The sequence below is a fragment of the Chiloscyllium plagiosum genome, chromosome 42 (genome assembly GCF_004010195.1).
Source record: "Chiloscyllium plagiosum isolate BGI_BamShark_2017 chromosome 42, ASM401019v2, whole genome shotgun sequence".
Classification (NCBI taxonomy): domain Eukaryota; kingdom Metazoa; phylum Chordata; class Chondrichthyes; order Orectolobiformes; family Hemiscylliidae; genus Chiloscyllium; species Chiloscyllium plagiosum.
In genome coordinates this window covers 16,554,100-16,575,266 of record NC_057751.1, presented here as the reverse complement: position 1 = coordinate 16,575,266, position 21,167 = coordinate 16,554,100, and the positions used below count along the sequence as shown (strand labels likewise).

General features: G+C 48.3%; 1 protein-coding gene across 5 annotated transcripts in view; it reads right to left on the bottom strand.

The window, feature by feature from the left end:
- The window catches only part of LOC122543193 (transmembrane protein 150A-like), a 38,171-nt gene extending 17,004 nt beyond the window's left edge, over window positions 1–21,167 (bottom strand). The window contains exons 1-8 of one of the 5 annotated variants that reach the window (XM_043681631.1): window positions 20,351–21,167; window positions 18,913–18,928; window positions 18,733–18,781; window positions 15,254–15,301; window positions 9,314–9,400; window positions 5,794–5,861; window positions 3,081–3,208; window positions 657–834 (exon numbers count right to left, since the gene is read on the bottom strand). In XM_043681631.1, coding sequence (XP_043537566.1) covers window positions 657–834; window positions 3,081–3,208; window positions 5,794–5,861; window positions 9,314–9,400; window positions 15,254–15,301; window positions 18,733–18,781; window positions 18,913–18,928; window positions 20,351–20,740 — 964 coding nt within the window. In that variant the 5' untranslated portion in view covers window positions 20,741–21,167. Of the gene's footprint in view, window positions 1–656; window positions 835–3,080; window positions 3,209–5,793; window positions 5,862–9,313; window positions 9,401–15,253; window positions 15,302–18,732; window positions 18,782–18,912; window positions 18,929–20,350 lie in introns of those variants that run through there. The other 4 variants (XM_043681630.1, XM_043681632.1, XM_043681633.1 and 1 more) reach the window with 4 other exon arrangements.

Here is a 21,167-nt window from a genome sequence, read left to right as displayed (position 1 = left end):
AGAGGGTGGTATGTGTATGGAATGAGCTGCCAGAGGATGTGGAGGAGGCTGGTACAATGACAGCATTTAAAAGGCATCTGGATGGGGACATGAATAGGAAGGGTTTGGAGGGATATGGGCCGGGTGCTGGCAAACAAGACTAGATTGGGTTAGGATATCTGGGTCAGTATGGACGGGTTGAACCTGTTTCCGTGCTGTACATCTTTATGACTCTCACCTTAAAATATGCCCCCTCGTCTCAAAATCCCCCACCCTAGGGAAAAGACAGCTGCCATTCACCTTATGTATGTCCCTTACGCTGTTATGAATCCCTATAACGTCACTTCTCAACCTCCTGCCTCGCCTTGTAACACACAGCCCTCTATTCCCAGCAACATCCTGGTAAATCTCTTCTGAAACCCTCTGCAGCATGATAATATCATTCCCAAAATGGGATGGCCAGAACTGGACATAGTACTCTAGCGGTGGTCTCACTAACATCCTCTATAACCTCAGCATAACTTCCCAACTGCTAGACTCAAAAGGTCCGAGCAACGGAGGCAAATATGATAAATGACAGAGGACCCCAGCCCTAAAGCCAAGACCCGCACGCATTAAGCCCACCGTTGTATGTCACGCTGCACGCATTTGAGCGGATGGACTGGACGTAAGGATACTGAGGACGAGAGAGATTAAGGCCAAGATGGTGAGGATAGCCCTGATGTGGCCTATCCAGTGATCCAGAAGGGATATCGCCACTTTGTAGGTCAGGATGCACTGGAGGCAGACAAAGACCATTCCTGCGGGGAAGGCCACTCCGGCACCGATGTAATGCAAGCTCTTGACATGGTCAACCTGGGGAAACAGGAACACAGCTTGAAGCACGAACCCCAGTCCAAGAGCTGCGACGATTGCATGGACCATGATCGTCATGAATCTGTTCGACTGGAAAATTCAACCCACACGAACTGCGGCTGATCAAGGCTCACCATCACCTTTGCAAGGGGAAATTAGGCACAAGCAAAACAAAAGACTTGCTCAGCCTGCATTGTGAATAAATAAAATGGCGTCCTCAGAACACTGTATTTTAGATATCACATTGTCTATCTGAACCACATTACAGGGAGGACGTGGAGGCTTTGGAGAGGGTGCAGACGACTGGGATTCTGCCTGGATTAGAGGGTATGAGCTATAAGGAGAGGCTAGAAAAATGCGGGTTGTTTTCTCTGGAGCTGAGGGAAGACTTGATAAAAGTCGACAAAAATTATGAGACGCACGGACAGGGTCAGAACCTTTCTCCTCCCAGAGTTGAAACGTCTCATACGAAAAGGCGTACATTTAAGGTGAAGGGTAGGTTTTGTTTTAAAAGCACTGAGTGTGTTCGGAGTGGGGAACCCGCTACCAGGGATGGTGGAGGAATCAGATACAGGAGGGGTGTTTAAGGGATTTTATCAGCAGATGAATGTGCAAAGGAATGGAGGAGGGGGGTGGAATATGGACCAAGGGCAAGCAGAAGGGATTAGTTTAATTTGGCATCACGTTCAGCACAGCATAGTGGGGTCGAAGGGCCTGTTCCTGTGCTATGTTTTATGTTCTTAATGAGAAGGGCGCAGTCTCGTAGATACGAGATAAAATCTGAGGAATCTGTACGTCAAGCAAGGAGTCAGCAGCTTCAGGAGAAAGGATCGCAAACGAAAGGATGTTAAAGGACTTACATTGTCGGTGCAGAGCAGGGTTTGGCTACATTTTTATTTTGACAAGTTTCTTCAGCTAATTAGATCGACCCAAAATAAAAGCTACAGGGAGCTGCAAATAAAAAAAAAAAATCAACATTTCTGAACAAAATATTTCGCCAAAGTGCCAAGTGAGGCTGGCAGAATGCATCGTTTGCAAACGCAAGACTCATGGACTTGATTGACACATCAACGGACAAATAATTAAACGAGAGCTAACCCTGAATTAGTGCATTTCATCTTTTTCCTATAATTTGTCAGAGAACGTACAAACTTCAACTTAAGAATAACATTGAATTAAGACGATCTTTTGGATGGTGATTGTTGTGATGAATTAGTTGCCCCATTTCAAGAGTATTTCTATATCTCAGCTGTATTGGAGAGAGGTGGCAGTGTCGTGGTAATGTCACTGGACTGGCAATCTGTGGGAACCGGAGATCAAACTCCACCGCTAGAAGCTAACGAAATGTGAATTCAGTAAAACGCTGGACTGCCGCCTGTGGTAAAAACCCGCCTGGTTCACTCATGTCCTTGAGGGAAGGAAATCAGCCATCCTTACCGGTTCTAGCCTACACATAACTCTCAGCAACGTGGCTGACTGTTAACTGAGCAATTCGGGACAGACAATAAACGCTGGCCCAGCCAGCCACGTCAGCATCCAGTGAACAAACTTCAAAAGAGTTAGAGCTTAAAACAAGGGGTGGCAACACTGAACTGCAGTTAATCCTGACTGGTCCCCTTTCAGCAATCTTTATTTACAGCTTCTCATTGGAAGGGGATAAAATGCTGCCTTTTGACCTCATTTACATGATCCAGGCTCCTACTTTTCTGGACTCGATTCTTTCTACAAAAGAAAAGTCCCTTTTTTTTTTTTAAATCCGCCATAACATATTGTCACTGGAAGGGTCAGGAGCCGCCATTGCAATGGGAGAGCGTGTCGCATGAGGTTCTGCATCTCCATCATTCCCAGGGATGTGCGGACACGGATATCGAAAGGCTCTCTCCCCCCCCCCCCCAATGTCTCACAGCACAAACGCTGAGCGCAAAGGAATTGCGAGCCTCTTGCTGAGAAACGGGCCAGTTCCAGAGCAGTTTGGAAGGATGAGGTTTGGCTAAGTAGAAAGGAGGCAGATGTGCAGTTTACATAATGACCGAGCGCAGGGACGGAATGTAACAGGAACACAATTGAATAATATTTGGGGCGTGCAGTGTTATAAACACGTCCGCACCTGATCTCTCACTGGCGGTCTGCCAACGTCTCCCGCTTTCTGTAAAGCTTCGGTTTCAGGCAGAAAACAAACATTTGTCACTCGGGGCGAAGGGAAGCAAAGATTTTTTTTTTAAATAAAAAAAAACAGGAGGCCTTACTTGGAAATTTCCAACCATGATCAGCCCGACTGCGTTAATGCAGCCGGTGACCAGGGCACCTGTGTTGATCCACATGGGGCGGCATCGCTCCAGAATCTGACCGTAGCGGAGGACACAGATCACCACCACTGGAAGGACAGAAGACAGACAAGTGACCATCAGTAAGGACAGCCACAAGCAGCAGGCTAGCCAGCTCCCACCAGGCCGTGTTCACAGCCAATCCCGTCCCGAGACGTAAACAGCTCCTTCACCTAAACGCGGTTTCTTCGGTGGGTTTGTTTTTTGTGTGTGGTGTTACCTCAGCCTGAGTGGTGTCGATTCGCAATAGGTCTCTCTGGTCATCAGGCTATAGCCACCAGAACAAAGGACAGTCCAGGCCCTTCGGCCCTCAATATTATGCTGGCTGTTTATCCTACTCTAAAGATCAGACTAACCTACATACCCTTCATTGTACCAACTTCCACGGGCCTATCCAAGATAGGCTTAAATGTCCCGAAAGTATCTGACTCTACCACTACTGCTGGCAGTGCATTCCACACACCCACCACTCTCGAGTAAAGAACTTACATCTCCACTAAACCTTCCTCCAATTAACTTAACATTATGCTCCCCTCGTGATACCCACTTCGACCCCAGGAAAAGTCTCTAGCTATCCACTCTATCTGTGCCTCTCATCGTCTTGCACACCTCTCAACCTTCTTCACTCCAATGAGAAAAGCCCTAGCTCCCTCAACCTGTCTTCATATGACCTGCCCTCCAGTCCAGGCAGCATCCTGATAAATCTCCCCCGCACCCTCTCTAAAGCTTCCACATCCTTCCTGTAATGAGGTGACCAGAACTGAATATAGTATTCCGGTTTTGGACATACACAGATTACAGCCCCCCTCTACAAAGTCCTGGAAAGTCACCCATCAAACATATACACCTGGCAGTGCATGTACAGCACAGTATTATATACAGATTACAGCTCCCTCTGCACTGCTGCCCCCCCATCAAACACTCCCAGGACAGGGGCAGCACGGGGTTAGATACAGAGTAAAGCTCGCTCTACACTGTCTCCCCATCAAACACTCCCAGGACAGGGACAGCACGGGGTTAGATACAGAGTAAAGCTCTCTCTACACTGACACCCATCACACACTCCCAGGACAGGGACAGCACGGGGTTAGATACAGAGTAAAGCTCGCTCTACACTGTCCCCCCATCAAACACTCCCAGGACAGGGACAGCACGGGGTTAGATAAACAGTAAAGATCCCTATATTCTGCTTCCAACAAAACTTCTTAATTCAACTTCTGGTACAATTGTAACATTTAAAAGGCATCAAGATGGAAACATGGACTGCAAGGGTTGAGAGGAATATGGACCAAATGCTGACAAATGGGATTAGATTAATTGAAGGTATCTGGTCAGCATGGACGTGTTGGACCGAAGGGTCTGTTTATGTGCTGCGCATCTCTAAGACTATGTGAAAAGCAAGGCCACGGCAGGATTCACATAACCTGGAAACATCCAATCTGAGGCACAGGTTAACAGCAATCGCGGGGAAGGCTCTGGAGCCATGCAATCTGAAACCGCAGGATCCAACATCGTTTCCTCCCCATACACGAGGGGATAGCTATTGACTGGCCTGAACTACAGACCTTTCTTCACAACGTGGAAGGCAAAAATGAGAACGAGCAAACGTAATATCGTTGAATTTCCGAAAGGCTTCTGATAAGATGCACGGTTGCTGGGGTAGTGTTTGAACGTGGAGGGAGGATTGACTAAGACAGAGTTGGGATTAGAGAGAGTACACAACGAATGGGGGACCCTTGGTCAGTGGGATCTTGGTAGGCATGTCCACAGACCCTTGAAGGCAGTTGGACCCAGCGGCACCGAAGATATATTTCCAAGTCGCGGACGGTGAGGGGCTCGGAGGGGAACTTGCAGGGGGGTGGTGTTCCCATGTATCTGCTGCCCCTTGTCCTTCTAGATGGAAGTGGTTAAGGAGGCATATGGGATACTTGCATTTATTAGTGCCGGCATTGAATACAAAGGCTAAGATGGAGCTGTGTACAACGTTTGTAAGGCCACGGCTGGGGTACTGTGTGCAGTTCGGGACACCGCACTATATTACACTGCAGGGGGTGCAGAGGAGATTCACCAGGATGGAGCGATTCAGTTATGAGGAGAGGCTAGATTGGCTGGAATCTTTACCTTCTAGCCACGCAGATTGACAAAGGGACATAGATGGAAGGTGAGGTCAGAGGGGATTTAAGGGAAAAAGGTTCACCGAGCGGGTGGCGAGTGTCTGGAAACCGTAAGCCTCGAGACATTTACCAAATAGGGAGATGCACTCTTGCAACTCCAGAGTGTATGAGGCTACAGGCCAAGTGCTGGGAAATGGGGTAAGAATAGATGGATGGTTATGATGAGCAGGGCGGACACAGCCTGCTGTAAAACTCGATGTCGAACTGAATGGCCCTGAAGCTGCGACCTTTGTCTTTCGAATCCTGGACTAAAGCCCGAAAGCTAATTTTGAGCGCGATGGCGTTATTGAGAAGCACAAAGACTGCTGAGCAGACCGCCCCGTTTTAAATCCAACCCCCTGTCCGAAAGTGGTGGGAATAATAACCGATTCGGAATAGCAGCAAGAATGGTCCAGCTCTCTGATGCGGTAATGCTACAAGTCCGGCTGCTGCTCTTAGTAACAAACTAGTGAATGACTCACCCATAAAAGCCCCCACGTTGCCGATTAAACTGAAGAGGCAGCTTTCAGGAGGGTACGAACCACACTTACTGTAGAGAACATACAAGAAAACAAGGTAGTCAGTAAGGGAGTCATTTCAACAACTGCTTCCCTTTATTCTCTTGTACCACTGGGACTGCAGCGTACCTGACATCCCTGACCAAAAGCTATTTACACAACAGATTGATGACTGGAGTACCACCAAGATGATTGTCAAAGCTAAGTCTGACATTATCTGCCAGAGGCTGGAAGCACGTTATTCAGAGGTGATGTAAGGGACAGTGGGAGAAAAGAACTGCCTCATTGCTTCCTCCTGTAGGCTGTGCGGTTGTGTATTGTTTATTTTCCCGGTTTATATTCAGTCACGTCAGTGCGTCTTATTTAGTACCAAACAGTGAGGAGGGGACAGTACAGAGAAAACACACAGCAACGGTCGCCCCAAGGGAGTTCACTCACTCCCTCACAAACAACGACGGTCTGCAAACACACCGCTGTCCTGACAGTGGAGAGGGGAGGAGGGGAGTTGTTTTTAATTCTGTCAAGGAATGGGAGCAACCCAGGCTAGGCCAGCGCTTGTTTTCCATTTCTGCCTTCATTAAACCATTGCATTCCACGTGGTGTAGGTTAATACACAATGCTGTTGCGGGGAGTTCCACAGGTCTGACCCAGCGACACTGAAGAAACGGTCGGTAGATTACCGAGTCGGGATTGTGAGGGGCTCGGAGGGGAACTTGCAGGGGGGTGGTGTTCCCATGTACCTGCTGCCCCTTGTCCTTCCCGATGGAAGTGGCCGTGGGGTTTGGAAGGTGCTGTCTGAGGAGCCTGGGGGAGTTGCTACAGCACGTCTTGTAGATGGTACCCACTGCTGTTACTGAGCGTCGGGGGGGCTGAGGGAGTGGGGGGTTTGTGGGGGTGGGGACAATCGAGCGGGGGGGCTGCTTTGTCCCTGGATGGTGTCGAGCTTCTCGAGTGTTGTTGGAGCTGCCCCCCCCCATCCAGGGCAAGTGGGGATTATTCCCTCACACCCTTCTGACTTGGGCCTTGGAAGGGCAGTGAGTCAATAAATACACGATTCAGGGAAATGAAAAGACTTAATAGCAATGCAAAAACGCTTATAAAAGGGGGACAGGAAACAATTTAGTTAAATTATAATCAGGTGCAGTTGGGTGCCAAAGAATATTCTCCAATACGGTCAGTTTAACGTTAACAGTGACTGAGTAATATTTCTAAAAACTGACAGAGAGCGCACTGCTCCTGTTGACGATTTAAGATAATTGGCAAAAAGACAACGGGGAGGACAGATGAGGATCATTTTGTGGGAGTTAGTGACCATTGTCAGAGAATTAGTGACCAGCAAATCGAGTGTAAGGGACATAGACTGAATCCGGGGTTGGGGGCTAAACACTGATTAGTTTAATATCAATGGCAGAAGGCCATTATTGATGGAACAGAAAAACATCTAGAAAGCTGAAAAGATTGCCAGGGAATTGGCCTGGATTTGAAGGGGAAGGTCAGGCTTTTCTAACCTTGTTGAATTCTTCAAAGAATGCACAGAAAAGGCAGATTAAAACTAAGCTGCAGGAGGCAGAATACACCCACGATCATCGAAAGACCTCGATGATAAATGCAGTCGCCTCTCCGAGGCTAGGTTTGTGGAGGCAGCGTGTGAGCAGCAGAACGGATATCTAGCTCAGCACAAAGAGGGAACAGGAAGACGGAGGGCTGGAATTGCTGCCGAGAGGAATGTGTTGGGGGGGGGAGAGCTGGGTGGTTCCAGTTAACGTGCAGGGGGTGACACAACGCAGCGTGGACCTGCACGGGGTAAAGGAACATCAAACCGAAGTGCGAGGTGCCGGGAAGAGAAGAGGATGGCCACAAATACCTTGGATGTCTAAATATCGAAAGGGGAATGAGCGCCCTGGATACACTAATCGATGACACCAGCACAACGGAAACACAGATTAATCAAAGCGTTGCAAAAAACTGCTTGAATTGCACTGGGGGGGAGGGGGGGGGGGGTGATTGAAAAGCAGAGAAATTACAACGAACACATATAGACCTCGTGAGCACTGCACACCATTCTGGTCTCAATGTTATCTACACAAAACAATCCTGAGGCATGAAAGACGATGCAAATAAAATGAGCTATAATGAAACCCGAATCAAGCAGTTATACTTGGCAGGATAGATTAAAGAGGCTAGGGCTCATTTGTACAGACAAAAGCAGAACTGATCTGCTATCACCTCAGAAACAGAATAAGCCATACATGGAAGATAGTCACCAATAAATTCAATTGGATCTTGCAGTATTTTCATACAAGCGAGACCCTGACATAGACACTGTCACGGCTCCACAGCGACAGGTAGGCCGGACCCGGTGAGGATGGAAGATTTCCTTCCTGAAAGCAGATTAATGAACGAGATGGGTTTTTGTTGGGGAACCACAACCCATTGATTGTGATCGCGATTAGCGAGACCAGAATTTTGTTCCAGCTGAATTTGGTGGGATTTGAATTTGTGTCCCCAGAGCATTAATCCAGGTTTCTGGATTATAGGCAGCTGGGGTCTCCCAGTCAGTAAGCTGAGGAGACTGGGGCCCTATTATGTCTAAGTACTCAAGAACGACTGTTGAACTTTTAACTTTTATTTCTTTATTTTTGCTAGTTTTCCTAGGAGGACTTGGCAAAGTCTTTTCCCTGGGGTCGGAGAGTCCAGAATTAGCGGCCATAGGTTTAGGGTGAGAGGGGAAAGATATAAAAGAGACCTAAGGGGCAACGTTTTCACACAGAGGGTGGTACGTGTATGGAATGAGCTGCCAGAGGAAGTGGTGGAGGCTGGTACAATTGCAACGTTTAAGAGGCATTTGGATGGGTATATGAATAGGAAGGGTTTGGAGGGATATGGGCCGGGTGCTGGCAGGTGGGACTAGATCGGGTTGGGATATCTGGGTCGGCATGGACGGGTTGGACCGAAGGGTCTGTTTCCATGCTGTACATCTCTATGACTTTAATGTTATCCATCACCTTATTTTTTTTAATGATGCTTTTAACTTTGATTCTCTCTTTTACTACTTTGTACTGTAGCTATTTGTCCCTAAGATGGTACGGTGTGCGGCGACATTGTAGACTTTTACTGTACTCTTGTATTGAGTACACATGACAATAAAATCTACATCAGTTTTATGAGAATACTACTGTTGGCAAAGAGCGTTAAATTATCCAAAGCCTTCTGAGCAAAAGGGAAACTAAATGCGCTCAGTCAAGGCAAAAGGAAATGGTACTCTGAACAAAAGAAAATGGCTGGAACTCAGGAGAAGGCGGAAGTGGGGTTAGGCAGAACTTATTTCTCCCAAATCCTCACTGAAAAGTTCTGATGCAAGGCCCCGCAGGAGATGTGAACCATTTTTCTTACTATGCTGGACTGACAGATCCTGCTGTGCGTGTTTCATTGCAAACGGATATCTATCGGGGGAGGGGGTAAGGTACAGAATAATTGCCCCTACCTGACCAATGGGATATCCTGAACAGTGCAGCAGCTTTTGGGATAGTCCTGTTTCGTTGTCTCCTCTGAGCAGGACTCGTTATACAACCTTGGGGAGCAGGAAGACACAAACCTGGTCAGCAAAGAGCTCAGTTTTCCAGGGCCTACTCGCGCGGACACCACGCACCCCCATTTTCCGGGATGTGGAATCCCAAAGCGCCGCACGTGAGCTTTGAAACCACGAGCATGGAAAGGCCAGAGCAGGCCAGTGGGAAAGTCAAGACGGGGCCGGGCAAATTCAGGAACAGTCACCTCCACACAATAACTCCCATCAACAAACACACCGAGCTAGACCCCATCTACCACCCCAAGAAAAGGATCAGGAAGTGACATCACCACAGGAAGTGACACCACCACAGGAAATGACACCACCACAGGAAATGACATCACTGACCCAAAGAAACCCAAACATAGAAATAGAAAGCAGGAATTATCAGCAGTGCTTCGCCTGAGGCCCACTGAAGATGTTACCGAGTAGGGTGACGAAACGTCTGGTAATGAACCTTCCAGCTTAACGAGCAAACCAACATCCAGAATCTCAACCTGAGCTACAAGTCTTCTCAAAACTTGCTAATAACTCTTCACATGATTATGTGACGTGCTGAGGTCACAATCAAATCGAATGGCGGAGCAGGCTCGAGGGACTGAACCAGTTACTGCTGCTCCTAATTCTCACACACGTCGTCCAACGCTGAATGGCAGAAGACCCGGGAAGTAGGAAAACAGGCAGGGATCAGGTGGGAGCAGCAGCGAGTGTGTGGGGGGGGGTCAGGGAATCAGGAGGAGCTAGCTCCTCTGATCACAGACTCTGGAGGGGACGAGAGAGAAGCGGGGAGTCGGAGCAGAAGCAAGGGGCCAGCATGGACAAGGGCAGCATCCAGTCGAGAGGAGGGTCTGTTACCATTTACGTTTTGAGTGGCGGGCAGAGAGTGGGGAGACAACATGAAGACTAACAGTCGATGACGCAGATTCATCTCGACTTTTCCCAACACCCATCCAATTTCCATGGTGTCGCATTTGAGAATCAGCGAGGAATCGGATTTATCACGGCAAACGGGGAATTCTATTTAGATCGTGAACAAAGACTTTGTCGACGGCAAAGACTTTGTCCGTGAGTACGGACACAAGCAATGACTCAAACTGAGAAAGTGAACAACGAGATGTAAAAGTGTGTGCAAATCATGTTTTTTTTTTAAAAGAGAAGTCCTATAAATCTTTTACACAATTATTCTGAACACCTTGAATCTTTCACGCGGGATAAAAGATTTGGTATATATTGACAGCCCAAATAAGTTAGTTGCTACACTTTCTTTTCCTTTATTGTTAAATGATTAAAAATTGTGCTGTGTTGTGGCAACAAATGATAGAATAAAATACAGTGAAAAGCTATATTTACTGCAAAATATGTGTGACAATAAATTTGTGGCAAGGTGGCTCAGTGGTTAGCACTGCTGCCTCACAGCACCAGGGTCTCAGGTTCGATTCCAGCCTCGGGCAACTGTCTGTGTGGAGTCTGCACATTCTCCTTGTGTCCGTGTGGGCTTCCTCCGGGTGCTCCGGTTTCCTCCCACAGTCCAAAGATGTGCAGGTTAGGGTGAATTGGCCGTGCTAAATTGCCCGTAGTGTTAGATGCAGGGGAATGGGTCTGGGTGGGTTGCTCTTCGGAGGGTCGGTGTGAACTGGTTGGGCCGAATCTAATCTAATCAAAATCAAATCCTAACTGTAATGAAAACTTCCATGTCCCTCCATTATGCCACATTCTGCAAATAATGTTGCGAAACAAGGTTTTAAGTTAAGCACTGGCACGTGGCTCGCACACTATCTTGATCTGATTCATCTGCCAGGTTTTATACGTTACAGCGAGTCGCTCCATTTCAATTTGGGTCATTTTCTCTATCCTCGGTATTTGCTGCGTTCTTTTCTCAAGGTCTGCTTCTTTAAATAATGATATTGCCTCTTTAATTTAATCACCTAACAAAGGACTTCCCTCAAAAAAAAACTCAACAGGGACCACAGAAGGTTTTTTTAAAAAAAAAATCACCGTGACAGAAATATATTGCATCGAACCAACTCCTTATTTAAAATTCGAACAAATCTACACTGCAGTGCGTGACGTTGCAGCTGTATAGGACATTGGTTGGGCCACTTTTGCAGTATTGCGCTAAATTCCGGTATCCCTGCTATAGGTAAGACGTTAGGAGAAAGTGAGGACTGCAGATGCTGGAGATCAGAGCTGAAAATGTGTTGCTGGAAAAGCGCAGCAGGTCAGGCAGCACCTGAAGAAGGGCTTATGTCCGAAACGTCGATTTCCCCTGCTCCTTGGATGCTGCCTGACCTGCTGTGCTTTTCCAGCAACACATTTTTCATAGGTAAGACGTTGTTAAAGGGTGCAGAAAAGATTTATAAAGATGTTGCCAGAGTTGGAAGGTTTGAGCTACAGGGAGAGGCCAAATAGGTTGGGGCAATTTTCCCTGGAGCGTCGGAGTCTGATGGGTGACCTTATAGAGGTTTATAAAATCATGAAGGGCAATGGGTAGGGCAAATAGCCTAAAGGTTTTTCCCCCAGGGTAGAGGAATACAAAATTAGAGGGCACAGATTTATGGTGAGGGGGGAAAGATATGAAAGCGACCTGCGGCGTGACGTTTTCAGACACAGGGTAGTGCATGTGTGGAACAAGCTGCCCAAGGAGGTGGTGTGGGGTAGATACAATTACAACATTAAAAAGGCATTTGGATGAGTATATAAATAGGAACGATTTGTCAGGACATGGGCCATATGCTGGCAAATGAGACTCGATCAGTTTAGGATATGTGGTCAGCATGTGCGAGTTGGACCAAAAGTTCTGTTTCGGTGCTGTACATCTCTATTATTACATCCTTCTTTCATGTGCAAACATGCAACCCGCAAGATAACCTAGGCGTGCCTCAGCAAACAGTTCTTTCAGACAACTACAACAGAACGCCACCATCAAACGCATCTTCCCCTCATTTCGCAGGAACTGCTCCCGCTGGGACACCCTAGTGCATTCCTCAATTATCACCAACGCCACCCGCACTTCCCAACACCACCTCCCTGCTCACCACCCAAGAGCCTGAACAGGATTTCCAGATGAAGCAGCATTTCGTCTGTACCTCTTTCAATCTGGTCAACTGTACCCATTGTCTGCTCTACGTTGGAGAAACCAAACTCGGGCTGCGTGACCACTTTGCGGAACACCTCCAGTCAGTGCGCAAGCATGACCCTGACCTTCCTGTAGCCATGATGTGGAGATGCCGGTGTTGGACTGGGGTGTACAAAGTTAAAAATCACACACCACCAGGTTAGAGTCCGACAGGTTTAATTGGAAGCACACTAGCTTTCGGAGCGACGCTCCTTCGTCAGGTGATAGTGGAGGACTCGATCGTAACACAGAATTTATAGCAANNTCGAACAGATGAAAGGCTTAACAGACAATCAATTTTTCAATGTATAATTCCAGTTACATCACATTGTAAATTTTTGCTATAAATTCTGTGTTACGATCGAGCCCTCCACTATCACCTGACGAAGGAGCGTCGCTCCGAAAGCTAGTGTGCTTCCAATTAAACCTGTTGGACTATAACCTGGTGTTGTGTGATTTTTGACTTCCTGTAGCCAGTTAGTTTAAAACAGCATCCTGCTCGCATGCCCACTTGTCTGTCCTTGGCATGCTGCAAAGCTCCTGTGAATCACAGCGCCAACTGGAGGAACAACATCCCATCTTCAGACTAGGCACTTTACAACCTTCTGGACTTAATATGGAGTTCAATACCTTTGGATTGTGAACCCACTCCCATTCCTTCTCTCTCTCTCTCTCTCTCTCCTGGCTTTACTTGTTATATTCTCAGTCACCATGTCCTCTCTCCCCTGCCCCCACCACAGTCAGACTGTGTCCGTTCTTTCCAGCCTAGCGGTTAGACACACCATCGTTCTGCTATTCTCAATTTCGATCGGTTACTCTGTACGATCAGCACCCTTTCTCCACCGGCACTCCACCCTCACTCTCCCACTATAGCATAAATGCTGTCCCCTCCCACACTTCACACCAGATCTGATGAAGAGTCATCTAAACTTGAAACTAGCTATCTGTATGTCGTGAAAGGGTTCAGAAAAGATTTACAAGGATGTTGCCAGGGATGGAGGATTTGAGCCATGGGGAGTGACTGAACAGGCTGGGGCTGTTTTCCCTGGAGCGTCGGAGGCTAAGGGGTGACCTTATAGAGGTTTATAAAATCATGAGGGGGCATGGATAGGATAAATAGACAAATCTTTTCCCTGGGGTGGGGGAGTCCAGAACTAGACGGACATAGGTTTAGGGTGAGAGGGGAAAGATATAAAAGGGACCTAAAGGGCAACTTTTTCACGCAGAGGGTGGTATGTGTATGGAATGAGCTGCCAGAGGAAGTGGTGGAGGCTGGTACAACTGCAACATTTAAGAGGCATTTGGATGGGTATATGAACATTCTGGATTAGTGGTGCTGGAAAAGCACAACAGTTCAGGCAGCATCCAAGGAACAGCAAAATCGACGTTTCGGGCAAAAGCCCTTCATCAGGAAAATGGCTTTTGCCCGAAATGGCGATTTTACTACTCCTCGGATGCTGCCTAAACTGCTGTGCTTTTCCAGCACCACTGATCCAGAATCTGGTTTCCAGCATCTGCAGTCATTGTTTTTACCTGGGTATAGGAAGGGTTTGGAGGGATACGGGCCGGGTGCTGGCAGGTGGGACTAGATTGGGTTGGGATATCTGGGTCGGCATGGACGCGTTGGACTGAAGGGTCTGTTTCCGTGCTGTACATCTCTATGACTCTATGAAAGCTTGTATTTTCAAATAAGCCTGTTGGACTATAACTGGTGATTTTTAACCAGTCCAACCTCAGACTCAAAACGCGAGGTTGCTCTCTCTCTTTCTCTCTCCATGGATACTGCCTGACCTGCTGTGCTCTCCAGCATTTGGCGGTTCCAGTACATATTCCAGCATCTGCAATAATTTGCTTCTCCAGTGCTTGCAAGAGCCGAGTGTCCAGAGGGAGTTGTGTTGAAAGGAGAGAGAGTCCCTGGCTCTTGAGCCAGAGGCTCAGGGGATTTGAGCATCCCCACCACCTCAAGAGCTTGACGGGTCTGGGAAAGTTTGGACAGAACTTGGCCTAACGAGGTCAGGCGTCGACCTTCGTTATCCCTGCCGACAAAGGGCAGGCTGCAAGAGGAGGGGAGACTTCTGGCCAGCTTGTGACACTGCAGCCTGCCCGTGCACGTTGACACAGGAGCACAAGAGCCATGGCCAAACGGTCACTCGTCACTGACCGTAAATGCTGAGACGCAACAAGGAGACCGCCAAATTCAATTCCGAATCAAGCAGGGAATGTTAAAAAAAAAACACACGCAAAACCGTGTACGCACAGACACAACAGTCATGTGCCTCAGTACAGCTGCAAACTTACTTGGGCGGAAAAGATTGAAAGGTATTCCTTAAGGCTTATTTCTTGCTTGTTTAACATTTAAACACAGGCTGCGAATAGGGCCCGATTTCAAGCCAAAAGATTGATTCCAATAGAAGGGGGAGGGAGAAAGAATCACACTGAATTTATCGACACTGCTATGAGTATAAGCTCCGAGGCGAGGGGGGGGGGGGGAAAAGTAGAGCGTTAGACCCCGAGCAATGATTATTTTGCGACCACTCCAGCAGACGTAATCGTTTACACAGCGCGCACACAGGATGTTTTGCCAGCTGCTCTGATCCCGGCGGCAGCAACGGTATTTTCCACTCTCCCCTCCCCTCAATCCTTCCCTGGAAATCACCGCCACGACCTCTTTGCCAAGGGCGAGCCCCCAATCTCACCGGGGGGGGGCAAGAGGGGAGAAACGAAATCGGAAACAATCGTACCAGTTCTCGACGGGACACACGTGGTGGTTCATCACTGCCATCGCGTAGCTGAAAGAAGGAAAACATTTAGTCGTCGGGGGCGAGACAGGAACTGCAGCACTGCGGTTCAGTTAAGGCCACACATAACCAGGTCTACAGTATCAGTTCCTGTGAAGGCGTAGACTAATCTTATCACTTTAAGCCGAGTGCATTGGATTAAAGGCTTCAGTACAAATAAGACACAGAGATTCCACATTTGACACTGGTGCTGGGATTTTTTCCCCCCCCCACACCTAGTTTCAGCCAACCCTACAGGCTGGAGGCCTCACACCTTTTACCTCACCTGACCCTCAGACCCTGTTTTCCCTGCAAGAATTGATCATGCCATGATTGGTTCTAAGCTGGGGAACTCCAGGCGCCACCTTTACAAGGATATTGTCAGGGTTGGAGGATCTGAGCTACAGGGAGAGGCTGAACAGGCCGGGGCTGCTTTCCCTGGAGCGTCGGAGGCTGAGGGGGTGACCGTATAGAGGTTTATAAAATCATGAGGGACATGGAGAGGATAAATAGGCAAAGTCTTTTCCTTGGAGTCGGGGAGAGTCCAGAACTAGAGGGACATAGGTTTAGGGTGAGGGGGGAAAAGATATAAAAGAGACCTAAGGGGCAACTTTTTCACGCAGAGGGTGGTACGTGTATGGAATGAGCTGCCAGAGGAAGTGGTGGAGGCTGGTACAATTGCAACATTTAAGAGGCATTTGGATGGGTACATGAATAGGAAGGGTTTGGAGGGATACGGGCCGGGTGCTGGCAGGTGGGACTAGATTGGGTTGGGATATCTGGTCGGCATGGACGGGTTGGACCGAAGGTCTGTTTCCGTGCTGTTCATCTCTATGACTCTATTTCAACCAGTTCCTCCTCAACAAAGCATCTTGCAGTCAGATTTTTAAAAAAAATCTTTCATCACATGGGAGCAAGCCCAATGTTTCCTGCCATTTCCTAGTTGCTCTTCAACTGAGTGGCTTGCTGGGCAGTTAAGAGTCAACTACATCACTCTGTCAGAGTCATGGAGTTATTTAGCTGGAAACAGATCCTTCGGTCCATGCTGACCCAGATATCCCTACCCAATCTAGTCCCACCTGCCAGCACCCGGCCCATATCCCTCCAAACCCTTCCTATTCATATACCCATCCAGATGCCTCTTAAATGTTACAATTGTATGCCCTCTAGTTCTGGACTCCCCGACCCCAGGGAAAAGACTTTGTCTATTTATCCTATCCATGCCCCTCATAATTTTGTAAACCTCTAAAAGGTCACCCCTCAGCCTCTGATGCTCCAGGGAAAACAGCCCCAGCCTGTTCAGCCTCTCCCTGTAGCTCAAACCCTCCAACCCTGACGACATCCTTGTCAATCTTTTCTGAACCCTTTCAAGTTTCACAACATCCTTCCGATAGGCCAGAATTGCGCGCAGTATTCCAATAGTACCCTAACCAATGCCCTGTACAGCCGCAACATGACCTCCCAACTCCTGTACTCAATACTCTGACCAATAAAGGAAAGCATACCAAACGCCTCCTTCACTATCCTATCTACATGCGACTCCACTTTCAAGGAGCTATGAACCTGCACCCCTAGCGGTCTGTTCCGGCCAGGGTGCATGAGCACTGCACGTTTCTTTCCCTTAATGATTTTTTGCAACATTGCAGTCACCATGACCGAGTCAAGCTTTGAATTCTAGACTTTTGTTTTAAATTGACTGAACTGAAATCCATCGAGTCACTGTGCCTGGATGACAAGTTCAGCGACATTCACAGCATTACCCGTCTGGAACAGCAATCTAAACACTGTTTGTACAACAGAGTCTTCGGCATGTTGGTACACTGCATGTAGGAGAGGGGGTATTGAGGCCTTCAGCCTACTCCTATATGTGTGGGTCAGCTGTGGCATTGCGCACTGGTCAACTGTGTTCGAGACCAGTGAGAGAACTCTCCAGGAGCAACAGTGGCTCAGTGGTTAGCACTGCTGCCTCACAGCGCCAGGGACCCAGGTTCGATTCCCACCCCGGGCGCCTGTCTGGGTGGAGTTTGCACGTCCTTCCCTCCCCCCAAAAGTCAGGAGTTAATGCTGACTAGACGAATGGGTCTGGATGGGTTACTGTTCGGAGGTGTGGTGTGGATTTGTTGGGCTGAAGGGCCTGTTTCACACTGTGGAAATTCTAATCCTGCTTTGAGAACTGCTCAGAGGAGATAGTGAGGGCTGCAAATGCTGGAGATCAGAGCTGAAAATGTGTTGCTGGAAAAGCGCAGCAGGTCAGGCAGCATTCAAGGAACAGGAGAATCGACGTTTCGGGCATACCTGAAGAAGGGCTTATGCCCGAAACGTCGATTCTCCTGTTCCTTGGATGCTGCCTGACCTGCTGCGCTTTTCCAGCAACACATTTTCAGCAGTTGAGAACTACTAAACAGAGATAGTACAGGTTGGAGGATTTGAACTACAGGGAGAGGCTGAACAGGCTGGGGCTGTTTTCCCTGGAGCGTCAGAGGCTGAGGGGTGAACTTATAGAGGTTTATAAAATTATGAGGGGGCATGGATAGGGTAAATAGGCAAAGTCTTTTCCCTGGGGTCGGGGAGTCCAGAACTAGAGGGGCATAGGTTTAGGGTGAGAGGAGAAAAAATGTAAAAGAGACCAAAGGGGCAACTTTTTCACGCAGAGGGTGGTGTGTGTATGGAATGAGCTGCCAGAGGAAGTGGTGGAGGCTGGTACAATTGCAACATTTAAGAGGCATCTGGATGGGTATATGAATAGGAAGGGTTTGGAGGGATATGGGCCGGGTGCTGGCAGGTGGGACTAGATTGGGTTGAGATATCTGGGTCGGCATGGACTGGTTGGACCGAAGGGTCTGTTTCCACGCTGTACATCTCTATGACTCTATTTACATAATCCTTAGTAGCTTGGTTCAGGGATTCTTGTAAATAGACTCAGCCTCTCAAATGCCATGACCATCAGTCCATAAAAGACTGCAGAAATTTGGCAATCTCTGTTCACATGCTGCTCAGACAAAACACATGGTTTGGAAAGTATGTGCCTACTCAAAGTTGCAGTAAGGTACACAGGAGACTGAAGAAGCGCACAATCATTCATCCTTAATTACCCTGGGCATTACAACTGCCTACAGTGACCCAGGATAAGGGGGAGAACATAGGAACAACATAGGTTTTGGTATTGTAATGGGACCAGACCTGACTCCCTACAAATATGTTAAAAAGCATATATAAAAACACACACTTTATTCAAACACTATAATTAAAAAGAACTTGGAATAACTCAACTCTCCTGGAAAACAAAACAGAATAATAGACACAGTAACTATAACTAATTAACTGTTCCAATATTGTGTTAACTAAATTGCGTTTTGCTTAACATTTTGCTTAACTTAATTGCAGCTGGAACACAGCACCTGATATTTGCCTTTAAAATAAGAAAATGTCAAAGTCTAGGCTACCTTCTTAATATATTTGGAAGGGGTCTGGTCTGTGTCCCATAATCATACCCTTGGCAAAAAGGCAAAGGAACACAGAAGTGTTAGCAAATTGGACTACATTAATTTAGGATATCTGGTCGGCATGGATGAATTGGACTGAAGGGTCAGTTTTCATGCTGTACATCTAGCTCTATGACTCACATGCAGTTCTCCAATCCTGGAAGAAAAAAAAAGTCAAAAGATAATTCTGAAAGAAAACTCAGAGCGTACCAGCCGGGAGAGATTCACTACATTCCAACCCTACTAAAGACCCCAGCAACAACTGCTGAAAGCTAACTAGAAATCCTGGAGCTCAGAGCTTGACCACACCCATCCAGGCTGCTTCTATTGTTCCAACCTTTTAAAAAAAAAATCCAAGGCCTCACAATCTTCTCATAGACTGCTCAGCACCTGTCCCCCAATCTCTCTGTCTAAAACAAACTAGGACAAAACGCAACTCTTCTAGCCCAGCATCGTCACAGTATTAGATGTCCAAGTTTGGCTGGGTTGTAAGCCCCAGGCTAGGTTCACACATTAAAAACCTCGCCTTCGTCAACCACTCCAATGGCATCCATCTGAACGCTTTTGCTACCCATTCCCCGGCTCCATTTTCAGCACACTCCATTCCTTCCCACCACCTGTGAAACCAACAGGCCACCCTTACAAAACACTGCAGATGCTGGAAATCTAAAACACCAAGTGTCGGAGAAACCCAGCCTTTTTTGGGGGGGGTAGGTCAGAGTGAACCTTTTGAGCCTGATCATTAGCTGACCAGCAGCACACTTGCCAATTGAGTTCAGAAACTGACTTACAACCTAGAGTTCTGTAAGGGGTAAGGAAATGTCGCTGAGCACATTGTGCCATTTGGCAATCTGCAAAGCCTCAGCTTCTTCTATTTGTTACAGAAGGTGGGGCAGGGGAGAAACAACATTTAAATAGAGTTTATCCGCCTAACGCATCACTTATGTTGATGGTATACCTCCTGTTTTACTTAAAAAAAAGTAATTTACAAGTTTGAAATTCAGTTTTACGCCTCATGTTAAATGAAGTCCCAGGATCAGTAAAACAGAGTAAAATGCACTCTTTCAGCAAAAACAACCTCAAATCTTCAACAAACACAGATCAGACAGTTATGCAGCTGGAAACTGGTCAGCTAAAAAAAAAACACAGCAGCCCTGGGATGAGGGGGCTCCCTGACATTGATAACTGGCCAGAAGGAGCAGGCGCAGTTCGACCAGCCGTCCGCCGGCCGTGCGAGCAGGCGCAATCCGCGGGCTGACCAGGTGCCGGGCGGGGACGGCCGCTGACCGAGGGAGCAAGCGCAGTTCGGCCGGCCGTCCGCCGGCCGGGCGAGCAGGCGCAATCCGCGGGCTGACCAGGTGCCGGGCGGGGACGGCCGCTGACCGGGGGAGCAAGCGCAGTTCGGCCAGCCGTCCGCCGGCCGGGCGAGCAGGCGCAGTCCGGCCAGCCGGGGTGTCAAGGCAACGGCCGCAATGAGGAGGATCCGAGTGAGGAGAGCGACGGGGAGGCAAGCTGAAAGCAAATTCCCCCGATCCCCAGATAAATAACTGACGAGGAGCAGGAGGTGCAGACTACTCACACGATCCATATGCCGGTGATGGAGAAGGCGGACAGGCTGACGGGCAGGATCAGCCACGCAGTCATCGGGAAGCCCTCCGCCGGACACTCGGGAGGAGGGGGGGGTGAAGAGAGAGGTGAAGGAGGGAGAAGGCCACCTCCCCGCTCCCTCCCTCAAACACACACTCACCAGAGAGAGCTGCTTCCCCTCCTCCCCGGGACCCAGGCCGGCTCCGCTCGCCGCCTCGCACACTGCCCGCTCATGGCCAGACCCGTCTCTCTCTCTCTCCCTCCACAACCCCCCGTTCCCCACTGCGCAAGCGCACCTCTCCTGGGAAGGAAAGAAACTACAACTCCCAGCCTGCACCGAGGCAGTACGCAATGACGCAACATGGGAACGCGATGACCGCATGGGTTGGGGACCAGCGTCTATGTTGCCTTTCCTGTCGAGTACAAATGGTTACGTCGCTGAGCGCCTGCGTCCTAGCTGCAGGCGTGCACCTGAACTTCTCATCTCCTGGCATTTTAAATTCTGGGTCATAACACCTAAGGCTATAAGGCCTGCTGCTGGAGAATGGGACTAGCGTAGATTTAGTGATACCGACTCCGTGGGTTGAAAGGTTTCTTACTTTATGTTTCCATACCGACCTCCCCATGGGACACTGTTCAAATGAAGCTCAAGTGATGGCACTGCCACCTATGGTTTAGTCACTCGTCACACATCAAGGGCTCCATCCGCAGGTCAAGTACAACTTTTTAGGTACACCTCTGGGGCAGATGGGACTTGGAATCTGTGCCTCCTGGTAGGGCCACTGCCTCTGCACCACAACAGCCCAGAT